We start from the raw sequence: 20703 nt of genomic DNA on the forward strand, positions 1-20703 counted from the left end.
CTGATAGGGTGGTGGAGGCAGATTCAATCCTGGCTTTCAAAAGGGAATTGGATAAATACTTGAAAGAAAAAGTTTGCAGAGCTACGGGGAAAGGGCGGGAGAGTGAGACTAGCTGGATTTCTCTTGCAGAAAGCCGGCACAGGCTCGACAGGCCGAATGGCCTCCTTCTGTGCTGTAACCACTCTATGATTCTAATATTGTTGATGTTTAACATTTATTTTTGCGTTTTTATGTTTTGATTTGAACTGTATTTTTTTTCCACAAGGACTGTGTTTCATTATCTGTCTGGCAGATTTTTATCTTTCCTAAATTGTTACATGTGCAGCAGAATGTTTTTAACTAAGGATATGGGTTTGACCCAAAATCCAGACGGTCCTGGCGAGCAGAGACAAGAGTTTGGTTCTCATCCAGTGGGGTACTTATGTCCGATGGGAGCGGAGTGCCCCCCACTCCCTATCATAGCCCTGGCGATCAAGAGATAAGGAGCATAATTTTATCGGGGAGTCGGGAAAGGGGCAAGGGGGGTGGAATTCATGAGGGGAACCCAGAAGTATGGGCTTCCTTATGATTGTAACTTAAGGATGTCTTTTATTTCTTTTTGACGGTTTCCCGCCCGACAAGCTCGCCAGATTGACAGGCTGGCCTCAGTCGGACAGGGAAAGAGGAAGGAAGAAGATACGAGCAGGTAAGTCTTAGTTTGGAGGGGGGAGTCAGTCATCGGGGGTCATGTGAGTGGGGTCTGTCATCGGGGGAGGTCGGTCATCAGTGAGATCTCAGTCATCGGGGGTCATGGGGGGGTCAGTCACCGGGGAGTCAGTCATCGGGGGTCAGTGGGGGGCTCAGTCATCGGTGGGTCAAGGTCGGGGGTCATTGAGGGGGTCAGAGATCGTGAGGGGTGGTCAAAGATCATAGGGGAGCCTGGTGGGGGGATTGGGGATCGTTTGGGGGGGGGTGGGAGATTCCCCCCCACCCCCAACCCACCGGTTTTTCGAGTCAAAATCATGCCCCAGATCTGAGTTGACATCCAGCGGGGGTGAGTACTCACATCTGATGGGATGCCCCATTGCATCCAGCCACCTGGTAGGGAGTTGTTAGTCAGTCAGATGACCTGTCACCGTAAAAAGGGACTATGTTATGGAAACAGCCCAGAGCACTGTCTGTCGGTTAGTTGCTGGATTATTGCTTCTGGCTGCTGGAGGAGTAGGAAGTGTTTTTTGAAGCTCCCTATTCTTACTGAGAGTTCCTAAAGTACAGTTGAGAGTGCTTTGGCAGGTACTGCCTTACAGGTCGGAAAGGGGATCAACCCTAGTTCAATGAGGAGTGTAGAAGAGCATGCCAGGAGCAGCACCAGGCGTACCTAAAAATGAGGTGCCAACCTGGTGAAGCTACAACTCAGGACTACATGCATGCTAAACAGCGGAAGCAACATGCTATAGACAGAGCTAAGCGATTCCACAACCAACGGATCAGATCAAAGCTCTGCAGTCCTGCCACATCCAGTCGTGAATGGTGGTGGACAATTAAACAACTAACGGGAGGAGGAGGCTCTGCAAACATCCCCATCCTCAATGATGGCGGAGTCCAGCACGTGAGTGCAAAAGACAAGGCTGAAGCGTTTGCAACCATCTTCAGCCAGAAGTGCCGAGTGGATGATCCATCTCAGCCTCCTCCCGATATCCCCACCATCACGGAAGCCAGTCTCCGGCCAATTCGATTCACTCCACGTGATATCAAGAAACGGCTGAGTGCACTGGATACAGCAAAGGCTATGGGCCCCGACAACATCCCAGCTGTAGTGCTGAAGACTTGTGCTCCAGAACTAGCTGCGCCTCTAGCCAAGCTGTTCCAGTACAGCTACAACACTGGCATCTACCCGACAATGTGGAAAATTGCCCAGGTATGTCCTGTCCACAAAAAGCAGGACAAATCCAATCCAGCCAATTACCGCCCCATCAGTCTACTCTCCATCTTCAGCAAAGTGATGGAAGGTGTCGTCGACAGTGCTATCAAGCGGCACTTACTCACCAATAACCTGCTCACCGATGCTCAGTTTGGGTTCCGCCAGGACCACTCGGCTCCAGACCTCATTACAGCCTTGGTCCAAACATGGACAAAAGAGCTGAATTCCAGAGGTGAGGTGAGAGTGACTGCCCTTGACATCAAGGCAGCATTTGACCGAGTGTGGCACCAAGGAGCCCTAGTAAATTTGAAGTCAATGGGAATCAGGGGGAAAACTATTCAGTGGCTGGAGTCATACCTAGCACAAAGGAAGATGGTAGTGGTTGTTGGAGGCCAATCATCTCAGCCCCAGGGCATTGCTGCAGGAGTTCCTCAGGGCAGTGTCCTAGGCCCAACCATCTTCAGCTGCTTCATCAATGACCTTCCCTCCATCATAAGGTCAGAAATGGGGATGTTCGCTGATGACTGCACAGTGTTCAGTTCCATTCGCAACCCCTCAGATAATGAAGCAGTCCGAGCCTGCATGCAGCAAGACCTGGACAACATCCAGGCTTGGGCTGATAAGTGGCAAGTAACATTCACGCCAGATAAGTGCCAGGCAATGACCATCTCCAACAAGAGAGAGTCTAACCACCTCCCCTTGACATTCAACGGCATTACCATCGCCAAATCCCCCACCATCAACATCCTGGGGGTCACCATTGACCAGAAACTTAACTGGACCAGCCATATAAATACTGTGGCTACAAGAGCAGGTCAGAGGCTGGGTATTCTGCGGCGAGTGACTCACCTCCTGACTCCCCAAAGCCTTTCCACCATCGACAAGGCACAAGTCAGGAGTGTGATGGAATACTCTCCACTTGCCTGGATGAGTGCAGCTCCAACAACACTCAAGAAGCTCGACACCATCCAAGATAAAGCAGCCCGCTTGATTGGCACCCCATCCACCACCCTAAACATTCACTCCCTTCACCACCGGCGCACTGTGGCTGCAGTGTGCACCATCCACAGGATGCACTGCAGCAACTCGCCAAGGCTTCTTCGACAGCACCTCCCAAACCCGCGACCTCTACCACCTAGAAGGACAAGGGCAGCAGGCGCATGGGAACAACACCACCTGCACGTTCCCCTCCAAGTCACACACCATCCTGACTTGGAAATATATCGCCGTTTCTTCATTGTCGCTGGGTCAAAATCCTGGAACTCCCTTCCTAACAGCACTGTGGGAGAACCATCACCACACGGACTGCAGCGGTTCAAGAAGGCGGCTCACCACCACCTTCTCGAGGGCAATTAGGGATGGGCAATAAATGCTGGCCTCGCCAGCGACGCCCACATCCCGTGAACGAATAAAAAAAAAAGTTACAGCCATGGTTGAAAAACATTCCTGCCAACTATGGGCAGTCTGCTAGGGCTCCCGCTGTGCATTGAGCACAACTGGGAGTATGCAGAGAGGTCACGCATAGCAGGTCAAGCTGCGAGGAGATGGAGGAAGAGGAGGCACAGGGCACTGATCAGGCGGCCCTACCCAATGAGGGCCTTCCGAGATCAAGTCTCTTACCTCAACATGTCCGAGGAGGATTGCATCCGATGCCTGAGATTCACCAAGGAAGCCGTGACCGAGATCTGGTGCGGCCACAACTGCAGCCTCAGAGCAGGGCAAGGACAGCATTGCCTGTGGTTGTGAAGGTCACTGTGGCGGCAAATTTCTACGGCTCAGGAGCATTTCAGGCTTCTGCTGGCGACAGTATGCAGTGCACTGCTGCATAAGGGAGGTCACAGACCATATGAGGAACAGGTTCTTCACCTTCCATCAACTTAGCCATCTTTCTCAACCGAAAGGGCTTCCACTCCCTCAACGTGTAGCTGGTGTTCGACCACACGCATCGCATCATGGAGGTCGATGCCCGCTACCCTGGGAGCAGTCATGACGCCTTCGTAATGTGGCAGTCCAACGTGCCAGCTATATTTCATCTGACTCGGCAAGTCAAAGGCTGGCTACTGAGCGACAAGGGCAATCCCCTCACGCCATGGCTTATGACACCGGTCAGGAACCCACGCACACGTGCACAGCAGGCCTATAATGAGAGCCATGCTGCCACACGCAACATCGTGGCACACACCATAGGCCTCCTCACACAACGCTTCCGCTGCCTAGACCGGTCTGGAGGAGCCCTGCAGTACTCCCCTGAGCAGATGGGCAGATTTGTGGTGGTATGCTGCATGCTGCACAACCTCGCCATCATGAGGGACCAGCCTTTGCCATCAATGATTGGTGAAGACTCTGAGCCAGAGGTGGAGGAAGAGGAGGCTGTGGAGGAAGAGGCAGTGGAGCAGGAGGAGGAAGAGGCTGAGGAAGAGGAAGAGGCTGAAGGGGTGGAGCCGGAAGAGGAAGTGGAGGAAGACACAAAGCTGCAACAGGAACCACACACCTTGTCTGCAAGGGCTCTGTGTGCTCGCCTGATCCGTGCCACTATCAATAATTTGAAGTACATCTCCCAACTCACCAACAGTCCTACACTCCCCACCTTTCTGCTCCCACAAGACAATCAGATAGTCCTCCATCTGATTACATATTGGTTTCCCTCTCAGCTCATTGCATAAACAAAAACCACCACCAAATGCAAAATCAAAGTCGCATTTATCAATGAATAAATGAAATTATGCAAACATAATAGAACTATTCACCCTTGTGCATTCCCTTAGTGCCTTTTGTTCGTGTGACTTTACCTATCCTAGTGCTCCTATGAGGTGCTTCCCCAGTGGCTGGAGCATGGGTGGTGGAAGGCTGCTGGCCTTCAATGGAGGAATGTCCAGATGGCCTTGGAGCATGACCTCGTGCAGCTCTGGGCCAGGAGGGCCCAGCTTCAAACTGCACCATCACAGCATGGGCTGCAGCAGTCTGGCCTGGCTTGCCGATAGGCAACAACGGGCACTGGCGGAGCGGAAGGGGTGGGAGCAGGAAGGCTGATGTCCTGAGAGAGGATAGCAGGTCCGACTGCCATGGTGCCACTGCCACTCTCCAGGGGCAGTGCCTCAGCAACCCTGGTGATCAGCTGGAGAACGGATTGCTGGAGTGCTGTGACGCCCTGGAAGCCCCTGCAAATGCAGCAGCCAGACCTTGGATGGCAGATGTTTGTGCTGCAATGGAAGCCGTGACATCAGTCATAAGGCGCTGCTCATGGTGGGTTCCACAGGTGGTGACCACCCGTTCCATGTTGGAAAGGATGGGCTCCAAGCTCTGCGCAAAGCCCTGTGACAAGTTGGAGCTGGACTCCTCCATGCCCCTTCTCATTGTGCGTAGGCTTTCTGGCAGGTTTTCCAGTGCCCAAGCATTTGGTGGTGTACGTCTTCTGTAGCCTGGCCCATCAAAGTCCTCATCTGACTCCTCTGCAGCAGAACTAGTGAGCGACCTCGCCCTCTGGCGAGCTGGCATCTGTGGTATCCGATCTCCCCACCCCGGCTCCTGCGCACTTGTGCTTAGTGTCTCACAATGTGCAGATCCCTCCTCTAACCTAACCGTTAAAGGACGCGCAGTGTCAGTCTCTGAGCTGGTGGAAGCAACTGTCAGATTGAGTGACGGTGTGGCTTCAGTGTCCTCCTCCTCCTCCTTCTCCTCGGACGGTGCCACCACGTGTTCTTGGGTATCTGCAATGACAAAGGGAAATAGGTTGAGTTGTGGAATGGGGAGAGGAGCAAGTAAGATGTGTGTTCTGACAGCATGTGCAGCACGTGAGTCAGAAAAGATTATGGGAGGAGGGAAATGTGGAAAAGGAGAAGGAGCATTAGATATGCAGAGATCCCCTTCATCGGGACCTCCAGTGCGGCATGTTGTGATGGTTGCTACGACAGCCCGCCCAATAATCCTAAGCACTGTCTCCTCTAGGCGGGGTGAGGACGTGTAAATATGCCCGTCCACCCTCAGATCCCTCCTGCTGCTGGCTGTTATGCGCCATCTTCTCCTGCAAGACAAAGGATAGTGTATCAGTAAGTGTCCTGCAAGGTGTGTGGGTGATGTGCCTGCCATGGTTGAATAGCTGCCAGTTTGTGTGACTTGTGAGTGGTGGTTGTGTGGCCTGCAAATGTGGTACTATGTGCGGGTGAGATGCAGCATGCCGAGTGCAACATTGCGTATGGATGGGCAGTGTTTGTTGGTGGTGGGTGACGGTGAGTGCCGTGCTTGGAGCAGTGGTGCAGTTGGTAGGATGTGCCATTTGACACTTGCATTCACTCACCTTGACCACTCGTGTCAAATCATTGAACATCTTTCGGCACTGCACCCACTTGCGTGGTGCAATGCTCCTGGCGTTTACTTCCTGCGCCACAGGCTGCCAATGCCTGTGGAGCTGCAGTCCGGAGGGTACATGTTGGCCCTCCTTTCGTCCATGCCTTCCACGAGGGCCCCCAGAGCATCATCAGAGATGCGTGGAGCCCTCTCTCATGCCGGTCCAGCTATTCTCATGGCCATCTTTCCCTCCTGCAAGTAAGCTGTGTACCTGCCATTTGCAATGTGCACCTGCACCTTTAAGAGGTGCAGGCTGCTGATGATGTGTGCTGTGCACGCCTCATTTCCAACTTCCTCATTCTCCGAGCAGCCTCTCAGCAGAGCGGGTTGCGCTGGCTGCACGGAGATATCATGGTAAGTAGCAGGCAGCACGAAGTTCATGTGCTGCCTGCATAGGATCCATCGGGCACAAGATACTAGCGCATCACACTACCCCCGCCCGAAATGGACCCTTATCCAATTTTTTCCCCCTTACTCCATCCATTTCGGATAAGAGGTAGTAAAATATATTTAGTGAAACCCATGGAAGATCACTTGTTAGATTCTTTCAGGCTCGCCCCCAACGGCCTAGTCGATAAAGATAACGTGATGTAGTACTAAATTATACAGACTAAAGCATTCCAGGTTAGTTTCCAGTCTGTATTGAGTTAGCGGATCTCAGGCAATGCAGCAGTTGGCATGTTACAATATCATTGACCGTTACTGATACAATATACCTTTCCTAAACTAAGTAACTATCGATAACCAGTATGGCATCAGAAAATTAATGGGGAGTAAAAAGCCCCGAAGAGTGCAGTTTACTTCTGACACATATATTATTTGTTTAATATTCTCATTTCATTTAGCTTTGGTGAAGGGGTAAAGGATATAATCTTACATGGCAAATGGTTTGGATTATGTTGTTAAAAGTCCTCTAAAGAAATCATGCAAAATTTTCTTATTTTTTAGGGAGAACCTGGAAAGGTCGGTCTTCCAGGATTGGATGGAATGGCGGGAAGGCCTGTAAGTACATTTAAGATATACTAATTAGATATTCAACTTGTAGATGTACTGTACTGCTTCTTTCCTCAGATACCATGGGGTGAAATTGGTCTTCAGCGGTAGGGTAAAATCGGCAATAGCAAATCAGCTGCCTGTTTAAATCCCACCTAATTTTCGTGCTGAGTGTAAAACGAGCTGCTGATTCATCGTTGCCCATTTTGCACTGCCGCCAAAGGCCAATTTCAACCCCCCATACGTCTTAATTATAGTTCTACATAAACAAATAATTCAGGCTGTTAATAATCAATTCTTATTCATGTAGACATGTCTTATACTTTATTTATCTTTACACATGAAATCTCATTGTAAGATCTTAGTGAGTATTCTTCCTAGCAATCATCTTTAACCCTCTGGATTTTTAATCTGTACAATAATTGAACATTAATACGACATTTACTTTTCTAGAATTTCTGCCACTTGATCATTTAATACAGTATTATAATAGTTTCCATTCTCTTTTGCTCCTCTGGTTCTTTTCACTTGGTCAAATATAATATTACTTTAGTTTGGTCAAATATAATATTGCTTTAGTTTAATCCAGCTGCACAAATAATAACTATAGAGCACTGTAAGACTGGATTCTAGTAGTCCTTTTAGGCACAGAGTCATCCTCCCTTGTGCCAGGAACAAAGGGAAACACAGGCCCTTCTAAAGGCTAATGAGGCATGACCTTTTGTTGTAGCACAGCCAATTCCCAGAGCCAGTGATTAGGGCATCATTTTAGCACCCGCTATCGGGTGCGTTCCTGGTGGGGGGGCTCCGAAAATCGGAGAATCCCGGAGTGGGTCAGGAGCCCGACTCCAACCCGCCCACTTCCGGGTTCCCCACTGACGCGCTGGCGTGCGCACGCAGCTCCCGCTGGTGGGAATCCCGCAGGCAATTAAAGCCAGCGGGGTTCCACTTGAAGCTATTTATTTTGCTTGTTCAGGTCATTAACTGACCTGATTAAGGGATTATGTGAGGAGGGGTGGGATTTTATAGCAAACTGGGACTGTTTCCCACACTGGGGGAAACACTCCCAGTTCAAATGGACGTGTTGCAGCTGTCAGCCTGTGGCAGCTGCAAAGGTCCATTTGACAGGTGTGGGGGGGGAGACCCTTACTCATTGCAGGAGGCCACTCTGTCACTTGGGACAAAGTTTGGCCTCCACCACCCTCCTCCTGACAATCAAAGTCACCAACTTGCACACTTACCCCGGGGTCCAGAGACATGTACCTACATTGCGGACCCCCTCAGATGTACATCTTCTGGATGGGGGCCGCCGTAGCTGCAGTCATGACCTCCTCGGAGGGCGAACAGCATCACCAGCCTCGCCATCCACGCCGTCCACCTCTGACACGTGGAGCTCCACAACAGAGTGCTGTGACACATCCACCTGTACAGCAGGATGGAGGGCTACCGCAGAGAGAGATGCGTCGCAGAGGGCACTACCCTCGCCACAGGGTCAGCTTCCTGGACCTCTCTGAGCAGCAGTGCACACGGAGGCTTAGAGTCACTCGACATGTAGTCGTGGACATCTGCAGCCTCCTTCATGCCAAGCTGCTCCTAGCTGGCCCGAGCACCATCTTCTTACCTGTCGCTGTCAAAGTCACCACTGCCCTCAACAACTTCTCCTCCGCATCCTTCCAGGGTGCCACCCGGGACATCGCCGACGTCTCTCAGCCGTCTGCACAAAAGAGCCCTGCAAATACACCTACACCCACTCTGCAGTGACACAATGGGTGGCATCAGTTGTGGGTCTTCATAGTGATCCTCAGGAAAGGGCATTATTGCACAAACCAGACAAGATTCGCAAAAACATGGCAGTAGTGGTGCCAATATAATATATAATGTGAGTTGGTCAGAAATTCAATATAAGTAACAACCATGACAAACCCTCAAACACCCTTGTGCATCCCCTTCATGCTCACGACACATTTGCCTTATGCTGCCTACTGCACATATGTGATGCATGTCCTGTGGCTGCAGCACAGGTAGTGGCAGGTTGAGTGAGGCTGACCGTGAAAGAGATGCACGAGAGGGTGAGTATGAGATAGAGCCATGAGATTGTATGAGGATTGGGTTGAGTGGTAGTGGCGGGATGAGTACTGGCGAGGTGAGTAGGTGCAGGTAAGATGAGGATGAGGTTTGAGTGGGTATGAGGGGTGATGTGACAGAGTAGTGTTGGCAGTGCAGAAGGAGGTGTGGGGTGGGGGCTGTGATGTGGCAGATGGAGTGTAGGGAAATGAGTAAGTGTACTCACCTTGGCTGACCTACTGAGGTCATTGCAGCGCCTCCTGCACTGTATGCAGGTGGGCGATATGTTGGTGGTGCAGGTGACCTCCTCTGCCACCTCGAGCCAGGCCTTCCTGGTGGCAGAGGCAGGCCGCTTCCTCCCGCCCGCCAGGAGGAAGATCTCTGTCCTCCCCCTCCTCCTCACCCCATGTATTGATACCTGGAGTGAGGCATCATTAAACTGGGAGCAGCCTTCCCTCTGGGCTGCTCCATGCTGTAATTTTTCCTATTTGTTGCAGCATCTGTCAGTGGAGGACTGCCCCTTTAAATAGAGCTCCTCCAGCTGACAGATCTTACTGCGCATGCGCAGCCTGCCCGACGCGCAGATCAGCAGTGGGGAACCCGGAAGACAAGGTAAGTGGATCTAATTGGGCTGCGATCGCGCGGGTGGCAGACTGATTTCGCCGGGCGCGTGGGTTACCCACGCGCCCAATAGCCCCCACGCCGAGAACCCGCAGCCCTGGTAACATCGGGCCCTAGAAGTTGTGAATCAGAGGATGATCTTTGCTTTTGTGGTATTGTAGAAATAAATTACAATCAGATGTCATTGCTAACAATGGTGTGAACATTACCATCCAATTGCCTTGTCTGTGTTATTCATAAATATTTAAGTTAATGCCTATAAATACTCGGAAATGTTGTAATATTCATGTAGGTGATTCTCTTCACTTCAGTTTGGCAATTTTGCAGTATTGGACTACATAGCAAATTTCATCAGGGGGCTGAATCATTTCATTAAAAATGTTGGAAATGTTTATTGGTCATGAATTGTTATAGCACGTAACTAAGGGTCTTTTAAATTCAGTTTCTGATTGCCATGTTTCAGCCCAGGGTATTTTTTGGTTTTTGTTTCAGTTTTCATTTTTAGTGTTAAAAACAGGAGAAAATCACATGAAAAAAAACTTAACCCCAAAAACCTGAGTAAATTCTGAGAGTATCAGTAAAAAACAGTTTTTAATCTGAACATTGCTAAAACTCAAGAAATCAAGGAAGGGACCTAAAGAAAAGTACAGACAATCTAAAGGACATCTCACAGTTACACACGCAGATCATAGACACCACTTTTATGGAGGTTACCATCTAATGATCATTTAACCCCTGGATAACTTTTTAAATTAAAAGTAAACCATGACAGGGCACCGCTGTCCTTGCTGTGTACCTGACTAGGAAGGAAAGACTCGTGTTTGCTGCAGTACAAAGAATATCGTCCTTGCAGCGGTACCTAAAGATGATCTGACCCCCTTAACAAAAATCAAAATTGCACAGCCTTCATTTCTTTGCCTGGCGAAAATCAGGTCCAAAGGTGTGCGCACATCAAATCCATGATGTCAGCATGGCACACGTAGCATGCAGTGAGCATGCTGACGTCACGGATGCAATGCTAAGAAAACAATGGGAAATTTCAGGGAGTTTTTTTCTCAAATTGAGGAAGAAATTATTTTTTATAAGTAATTTTTGGAATGTGGGTGGCGCTGGCAAAGTCAGGATTTTCTTCCCATTCCTAGTTGACCTTGAGACGGTTCTTCTTGAACCACTACAGTCTGTATGGTGTCCGTCCGGTTTAAACTTGTTATTCTTTGTAGTAGTTTGATACAATTGAATGGTTTGCTAGGCCACTTCAGAGGGCTGTTAAGAGTCAACGGGGTTAAATTGGTTAACCCCCGAATCCAGGCGAGGTATCATAGTGCGTGATTAGCCCGTGCCCCGTGGTACCAACATGTTAGATTGGTGCTGCAACTTCATTTACCTGATTGATGTGCAGCGTGAAGGCCTAGCTGTGTCTGTCTCTCCATTTTCTCCATCCTCTCCACTTCTCACCAGCAGGGGGGCCCAGATATCCCATGAGTTGCTCACAACTCTTAAAGGCAGGCTGCACCTGTTAAAGGCAGCCTGCACCTCTTATTTGCAAAAACTAAGATACAGGTCTGCACGGAGTCGGAACGGAGATCAGATATCGCACACATAAAACACAGATGCTGGTCCCGTCCCTATGTTTACAAACTGTTGAGTTATGTTAAAACATTGAATAAAGGTTGCGCACTATGAAATCCCACATCCTCCAATCTGCATGCCAGACATCACCAATGTGCCGATCTGAGTTTGTACCAGGCCTGCGAGAGAGCGTGCACTGAGGTTCTCTGATGATGCACTAGAGGCCTTAGTGCAAGAGGTGGACAGCAGGAGGACAAGAGGCCCTCCAGATATATGCTCCCAAGGCAGTGGGAGGCAGTAGGGAATGAAGTCAATGCCAGGCACATAGCACCACAAATGTGGATGCAGTGCAGGAAGAAGTCCAAAGCTTTGACATGAATAGTCAAGGTGAATGAGGTCAACTGTCAAGTGACATCTCCTACCAACTGCACCACTAGCCGCATCCATTGCTCCACGCACTACACCCCCATCACCCAATTACCAACAAACTCTTTGGGCCCAATGTTACCAGGGCTGCGGGTTCTCGGCGGGGGGGCTATCGGGCACGTGGGTAACGCGCCCGGTGTAATCAATCAGCTCCCCACGCGATCGTAGCCCAATTGGATCCACTTACCTTGTCCTCCGGGTTCCCCACTGCTGATCTGCGCGTCGGGCGGCCTGCGCATGCGCAGTAAGATCTGTCAGCTGGAGGAGCTCTATTTAAAGGAGCAGTCCTCCACTGACAGATGCTGCAACAAATAGACAAAATTACAGCATGGAGCAGCCCAGAGGGAAGGCTGCTCCCAGTTTAATGATGCCTCACTCCAGGTATCAATACATGGTGTGAGGAGGAGGGGGAGGACAGAGATCTTCCTCCCAGCGGGCGGGAGGAAGCGGCCTGCCTCTGCCACCAGGAAGGCCTGGCTTGAGTTGGCAGAGGAGGTCACCTGCACCACCAACATATCGTCCACCTGCATACAATGCAGGAGGCGCTCCAATGACCGCAGTAGGTCAGCCGAAGTGAGTACACTTACTCTTTCCCCTACACGCTGTCTGCCACATCACCGCCCCCACCCCACATCTCCTTCTGCACTGCCAACACTACTCTGTCACATCACCCCTCATACCCACTCAAACCTCATCCTCATCTTACCTGCACCTACTCACCTCGCCAGTACTCATCCCGCCACTACCACTCAACCCAATCCTCATACAATCTCATGGCTCTATCTCATACTCACCCTCTCGTGCATCTCTTTCACGGTCAGCCTCACTCAACCTGCCACTACCTGTGCTGCAGCCACAGGGCATGCATCACATATGTGCGGTCGGCAGCGTAAGGCAAACGTATCGTGAGCATGAAGGGGATGCACAAGGGTATTTGAGGGTTTGTCATGGTTGTTACTTATATTGAATTTCTGACCAACTCACATTATATATTATATTGGCACCACTACTGCCATGTTTTTGCGAATCGTGTCTGGTTTGTGCAATAATGCCCTTTCCTGAGGATCACTATGAAGACCCACAACTAATGCCACCCATTGTGTCACTGCAGAGTGGGTGTAGGTGTATTTATAGAATCATAGAAGTTACAACATGGAAACAGGCCCTTCGGCCCAACATGTCCATGTCGCCCAGTTTATACCACTAAGCTAGTCCCAATTGCCTGCACTTGGCCCATATCCCTCTATACCCATCTTACCCATGATAGGAAACAGTCCCAGTTTGCTTTAAAATCCCACCCCTCCTCACATAATCCCTTAAACAGGTCAGTTAATGACCTGCACAAGTAAAGTAAATAGCTTCAAGTGGCATCCTGCTGGCTGTAATTGCCTGCGGGATTCCCACCAGTGGGGGCTGCGCACGCATGCCGGCGCGTCCGTGGGGAACCCGGAAGTGGGCGGGTTGGAGTCGGGCTCCCGACCCACTCCGGAATTCTCCGATATTCGGAGCCCCCCCCCAAGGAACGCACCGGATAGCGGGTGCTAAAATGACGTCCTTTCAATCAGTACTCAGCTCTTCCAATCAGATGCTTCCTGTCACCCTCACACATTACCGCTGTTGCAAGCCGCACAGCCACAAGTCACAGATCACACGCACTGGCAACTATTCAACCATGACAGGCACATCATCCAAACACCCTGCAGGACACTCACTGACACATGTCCCACTTTCTTGCAGGAGAAGGTGGCACATAACAGGAGTCAGCAAGTGGCAGTGGCATTTAGCCCCTCGAGCCTGTTCCTCCATTCAATAAGATCATGCCTGGTCTGTGGCCTAACTCCATATACCCGCCTTAGCCCCATATCCCTTATTACCTTTGGTTAGCAAACCTATCAATTTCAGACTTAAAATTAACAATTGAGCTAGCATCACCTATCTTTTGCGGAAGAGCATTCCAATCTTCTCCCACCCTTTGCACGTAGAAGCATTTCCTAACTTCACTCCTGTAAGTCCAGGCTCTAAATGTTAAGCTATGTCTCCTAGTCCTAGCATTCAAGTATAGGAGACCTCCAGAAACGGGTACAACTGCATCAGCAGCCAGAAGCAATAATTCAGCAACTAACCTGTAAATCCTGCATAGTCCCTTTAAATGGCGCTGTTGGGGAGGGGGGGGTGCGGGTCCTCCAGGCTGCTTAGGACATGTTTAGCTGGTCATGATTAAGACAGTGCATTGGCTGCAGCGTTAAGTGCCAAAATGGGGTCTGTCCCTTTAACTCAGCGTTGCACACTGCTCAAACGCATATTCGCCTTACTTTACATGCTGCCAGCATTTGTTACCTGCGCCTGCGCAAACCCCTTTGCCAAGATGGCATTCGGCACACGTCATGCTAGAAGCGTGTACACGCATCCCGGACGCCATTTTGGAACTTCAGGAAGCCGCGTAGTGCGTCTAAAATGGGCGCTACACAGCCGAATTTCTAGCCCAACTACTTTGGTGAGGGACTGGAGTCAAGTATAGGCCAAGACCGGGTAAGGATGGTAGGTTTCCTTCCCTAAAGGACATTAATGAACCTGTTGGGATTTTACGATAATCCAACAGCTTCATGGTCACTTTTACTGGTACCAGCTTTTTGTTTCCAGATTTTAAAAACTGAATTCAAATTCTCATAAACTGCCACAAGATTTGAACTTATGTTCATGGATTACTACTATAAGACCGTAAGAGGTAGGAGCAGGAATAGGCCATTCGGCCCCTCGAGCCTGCTCCGCCATTCAATGAGATCATGGCTGATCTGATTTTTACCTCAACTCCACTTTCACACCTTTTCCCCATATCCTTTGACTCTTTTGCTGACCAAAAATTTGTCTAACTCAGCCTTGAATGTATTCAATGGCTCAGCCTCTACAGCTTTTTGGGGTAAAGAATTCCAAAGATTCACGACCCCCTGGGAGAAGAAATTCCTCCTCATTTCCGTCTTAAACGGGCAACCCCTTATTCTGAGATTATGCCCCCTAGTTTTAGATTCCCCCATGAGGGGTAACATCCTCTCAGCATCTACCCTATCGAGTCCCCTCAGAATCTTGTATGTTTCAATAAGATCTCCTCTCATTCTTCGAAACTCCAATGAGTATAGACCCAACCTGTTAAATCTTTCCTCATAAGACAACCCTTCCACACCCAGAATCAACCTCGTGAACCTTCTCTGAACTGCCTCCAATGCAAGTATGTCCTTCCTTAAATAAGGGCACCAGAACTGTACGCTTAATTCCAGGTGTGGTCTCACCAGCACCCTGTACAGTTGTAGCATGACTTCGTTGCTTTTATACTCCATCCCCCTAGAAATAAAGGCCAATATTCCCTTTGCCTTCCGGATTACCTGCTGCACCTGTATGTTGACTTTTTGTGTTTCATGTACGAGGACATCCAGATCCCTCTGTACCACAGCATTTTGTAGTATTTCTCCATCAAATAATATTTTGCCTTTTTATTTTTCCTCCCAAAGTGGATGACTTCACATTTTCCAACATTATATTCCATCTGCCAAATTTTTGTCCATTCGCTTAACCTGTCAATATCCCTTTGCAGACACTTTGGGCTCGATATTAGCACCCGCTATCGGGTGCATTCCTGGCGGGGGGGGCTCCGAAAATCGGGGAATCCCGGAGCGGGTTGGGAGCCCGGCTCCAACCCACCCACTTCCGGGTTCCCCACAGACGCGCTGACGTGCGCGCGCAGCCCCCGCATGTGGGACTCCCGCAGGCAATTAAAGCCGGCGGGGTGCAACTTAAAAGTATTTATTCTGATATTTCAGGTCGTTAACAGACCTGATTAAGGAGATATTTCAGGAGGGGTGGGATTTTACAAACAACTGAGACTGTTTCCCGTACTAGGGGAAACACTCCCAGTTGAAATGGACGTGTTGCAGCCATCAGCCTGTGGCAGCTGCATAGGTCCATTTGACAGGTGGGGGGGGAGACCCTCACTCATTGCAGGAGGCCACACTGTCACTTTGGACAAAGTTTGGCCTCCACTACCCTCCTCCTAACAATAAAATGCACAAACTTGCACACTTACCCCGGGGTCCAGACACATGTACCTACCTTGCGGACCCCCTCAGATGTACATCTTCTGGATGGGGGCTGCCGTAGCTGCAGTCATGACCTCCTCGGAGGGCGAACAGCATCACCAGCCTCGCCGGCCACGCCGTCCTAATACGTGGAGCTCCACAACACAGTGCTGTGACACATCCACCTGCACAGCAGGAGGGAGGGCAACTACAGAGAGAGATGCGTCGCAGAGGGCACTACCCTCGCCACAGGGTCCACAGACCGAGGCTCAGCTTCCTGGACCTGTCTGAGCAGCAGTGCACACGGAGGCTCAGAGTCACTCGACATGTAGTCGTGGACATCTGCAGCCTCCTTCATGCCAAGCTGCTCCCGGCTGGCCCGAGCACCATCTTCTTACCTGTCACTGTCAAAGTCACCACTGCCCTCAACAACTTCTCCTCCGCATCCTTCCAGGGTGCTACCGGGGACATCGCCAACGTCTCTCAGTCGTCTGCACAAAAGAGCCCTGCAAATACACCTACACCCACTCTGCAGTGACATAATGGGTGGCATCAGTTGTGGGTCTTCATTGTGATCCTCAGGAAAGGGCATTATTGCACAAACCAGACAAGATTCGTAAAGGCGTGGCAGTAGTGGTGCCAATATATTATGTGATGTGAGTTGTTCTGAAATTCAATATAAGTAAAAACCATGACAAACCCTCAAACACCCTTGTGCATCTCCTTCATGCTCACGACACGTTTGCCTTATGCTGCCTACTGCACATATGTGATGCATGTCCTGTGGCTGCAGCACAGGTAGTGGCAGGTTGAGTGAGGCTGACTATGAAAGAGATGCATGAGAGGGTGAGTATGAGATAGAGCCATGAGATTGTATGAGGATTGGGTTGAGTGGTAGTGGCGGGATGAGTACTGGCGAGGTGAGGAAGTGCAGGTAAGATGAGGATGAGTTTTGAGTGGGTGTGAGGGGTGATGTGACAGACTAGTGTTGGCAGTGCAGAAGGAGATGTGGGGTGGGGGCGGTGATGTGGCAGACGGAGTGTAGGGGAAAGAGTAAGTGTACTCACTTTGGCTGACCTACTTAGGTCATTGCAGCGCCTCCTGCACTGTATGCAGGTGGGCGATATGTTGGTGGTGCAGGTGACCTCCTCTGCCAGGCCTTCTTGATGGCAGGCCTTCTTGGTGGCAGAGGCAAGCCGCTTCCTCCCGCCCGCCGGGGGGAAGATCTCTGTCTTCCGCCTCCTTCTCACCCCATCCAATGATAGGCATTAAATCTGGGAGCAGCCTTCCCCCTGGGCTGCTCCATGCTGTACTTTTTCCTATTTCTTGCAGCATCAGTAAGTGGAGGACTGCCCCTTTAAATAGAGCTCCTCCAGCTGACAGAGCTTACTGCGCATGCGCAGTCCGCCCGACACGCAGCTCAGCAGCGGGGAACCCGGAAGACCAGGTAAGTGGATCCAATTAGCCTGCGATTGCACGCGGGGCAGACTGATTTCACCGGGCGCATTACCCACGCGCCCAATAGACCCCCCCCACCGCCGCGAACCCGCCACCCTGGTAATATCGAGCCCTTTGTGTCCTCATCGCAACTTGCTTTTCCACCTATCTTTGTATCATCAGCAAATTTGGCCACAAGCCACTCTGTTCCTTCATCCAAGTCATTGATATATATTGTAAATAGTTGAGGCCCCAGCACTGAGCCCTGCGGCACCCCACTATTTACATATTGCCATTATGAAAATGACCCTTTTATCCCGACTCTTTGTTTTCTGTTAGTTAGCCAATCCTCTATCCATGCCAGTATATTACCCCCAACACCACTACTCCAGGCCACTGGATTACTGCCATGATGTGGAGATGCCGGTGATGGACTGGGGTTGACAAATGTAAGGAATCTTACAACACCGACACTCACCCGACGAAGGAGAAAGCCTCCGAAAGCTTGTGATTTTCAAATAAAACAGTTGGACTATAACCTGGTGTTGTAAGATTCCTTACACTGGATTACTAGTCGAGGAACATAACCATTACGCTACCATACCCGTAATTTATCGGTGGAAATCAGTAAAAGAAACTATTTTAATTATCCCTATTCATAATTATATATGCCAATAACAAAGAAAAGAGACTTGAGTACCTTAGAATACCTTCATAGAATACCTCATCACATCTTTCAGAAACGCAGCAAATTGAGATGAATAATAAGTTAAACTACTTCTGGTGGTGCTGGTTGAGGGAAGGTGTTGACCAGAACATTAGGTGAATTCACTACTCTTCTTCCAAGTAGTGCTAAAGGATTTCTAATATCCAGCAGAACAGGCAGACCACATTAACCAATTCCGTAAATGTTGCAAACAGAGGAATTTTAATTCCAGCGTAGTGGCCACTGACTTACAGAAAAAATTACTCCAATTGAAAAATTTAATCCCCAAAACATCAGTAAAAAAAAATTGAAAAAAGTTGTGGTAAGAATGAGATCTGACTTATTCATTGATTGTAAACCTGTGACTCTGATCATGGCATTTATTAAGAAAGATCAGGGTCCAAAAAATTAGGGAAGGAGAGAGGGCACTGGAATTGCAGTCAGGCTGCACTGTGTGCTGTCAATCAAAACCGACCAGGCAGCCCATCAAATGGCTTCCATTGTTTTGGCTTCTTCCCTACTCCTTGTGATCAGATGACCATAAAATTCCTACCAAAACATCATTTTTAATATGTTTTATTATTCAATGGACTGTCAAATACTCAGTGAAGACCCAGAATATCATACAGCACAATAGCAATAGTATACACATCAACTTTAAAACAATAAAGCAGACTTAAAGGTGCCTGCTTGCTGCATTAAATCATTTCTGCTTTTTTCATTATACACAGCAAAATAACATGCACGTTGCAAATTGAGTGGGCAGGTTTTGTTTTAATTCCTCAGGGCAACATGTCGTGCATTGTGAAATATGATAGGAACACATTAAGGGAGATTTACCTGGGTATTTGCTCAGGTGTACTGGATTGCCTGAGCACAGCGGATATTTCGACACAAGCACGATGGGCCGAATGGCCTTCTCCTGTGCTGTCTGATTCTATGTATGTATGATTCTGTATCAGAAAATCGGGCTGGTCGGAGCACCACCTGAAAAGAAAATCATCCACTGTCCTTCCATTTAAATAAAATCCCTTTACAATCTCTGACCAGTCCGATTTTCCAATATTTGCTGCACTCACACGATCTAGCACGCCGAGTGCAGATCTAGGAAAATCTCCACTCTTTTATCTTGAGTCGAATGTAATAGAATTCTGGCCTGACATTAACTTTCTAACAATTTGACGTGAATGTTTCTTTTTTTAATGAAATTAGTTTCTTAAACTAAATGGACATGATGTAAAGGCCACATTAAGAAGACCAGATGACGTGTAATATTTTTGACTCAATGGTTAACTTTGGCCGTTTATGCTATTTCTCCAGGGTTTCCATTGATTCTCCTGTGGTTCGAGATGAGGAATAGGCAGTTCTCATTCAGAAGTTCTTAAAAAAAATGGGACAGCTCTGAATTAATTTATTTTTTGGGAAAAGTTATTGTTTGTGGTTCTTTTAACTTTTTTAGATAAGGTGACAATTATTAGCTGTTAAAAAAAAATTCCAAGTGTTCTCATGCTATTGATTTATATTGGAAATGGGATAAGAATTCCTCTGGTTGCTATGGATAATAACATTGTAAATGCATTTCTGAAGATTTTCATGTTCACTATTTGTAGCAATAAATAGAGCAAAGAAATGTAATACGCACATACCCTTTTAACATAACTAACCCCTTCATATAACTAACCCCTCCCCATTCCAAATGGGAGTTCAGGGCTCAATTTCCATTTACTCTTCCCTTCCTGTGCATGATTTCCTCAAGATAAGCTGTTAACAAAGGCTACACAGTCCTTAACAAGCCATTTATAAGCAACATTTTCCCCTGTTGATTTACTTATGCCTATTTCAGAGGAGCCGATGAAAAGTCAATTGAAGATTTCTGCAAGTCTTGCTGACCTGTCTACTCATTTCTTTTTTTATTCAAGTTAATACCCAGAGGAAAATATGGGATAGGTTCTACGTATTAGTACTCCTGCATGATGGGAGCACATATCAGGAATTTGTGTGGGGTGCGCTGACTTCCAAACCTGAGTTCCTGATACGCATTCCTTCATGCAATGCAATGCATCATAAGCATTCGTAAAAGTTAACCCAATATCCCTTAGTTGGGCCCGTTGCATGTATGAAAAATAGTAATTTTCCTTTTAATACATAGACAATGAATAACAAAATTATATTCTATGCTAGGCAGTGCAGGAATTTTGCCTTGTCTATTTGTTGTGTATTCATTGGAGGAATATATCATTGGAGGAATGAATCATGTGCAGTGTACCTAATTTCCCAAAATGCAAATGATACCCTCAGTCAGCTGTACTAAAGGAATATTTTCTCCAGCTTCTGCCCTCTGCCAAAACATTTTTCAAAATTATTAGAGAAATGCTAGAGGACACATTCAAAAGCATTATTCAGATAAAGTCTATATTGAATGTTTTTTTTAGAACAGAGTGACAGCATTTTTGTGTATGTGAGAGAGAGAGAGAGAGTGAGAACAATGGCAGAGTAATGATTACATACCTGTTGTTTAGTGTTCTATAAACTTAAGAAATTGTATTAAGCTGAAGGAGAAACACTGGGGTCAGCGA

General features: G+C 48.5%; 1 protein-coding gene across 1 annotated transcript in view; it reads left to right on the forward strand.

Annotated features, from left to right (window-relative positions):
* Window positions 1-20703, forward strand: part of col21a1 (collagen, type XXI, alpha 1) — a 315698-nt gene that overhangs the window by 170045 nt on the left and 124950 nt on the right. Inside the window, exon 17 of the mRNA XM_067985251.1 lies at window positions 7193-7246. Coding sequence (XP_067841352.1) covers window positions 7193-7246 — 54 coding nt within the window. The remainder of the gene's footprint in view (window positions 1-7192; window positions 7247-20703) is intronic.

This window comes from Heptranchias perlo, chromosome 5 (genome assembly GCF_035084215.1).
Source record: "Heptranchias perlo isolate sHepPer1 chromosome 5, sHepPer1.hap1, whole genome shotgun sequence".
Classification (NCBI taxonomy): Eukaryota; Metazoa; Chordata; class Chondrichthyes; order Hexanchiformes; family Hexanchidae; genus Heptranchias; species Heptranchias perlo.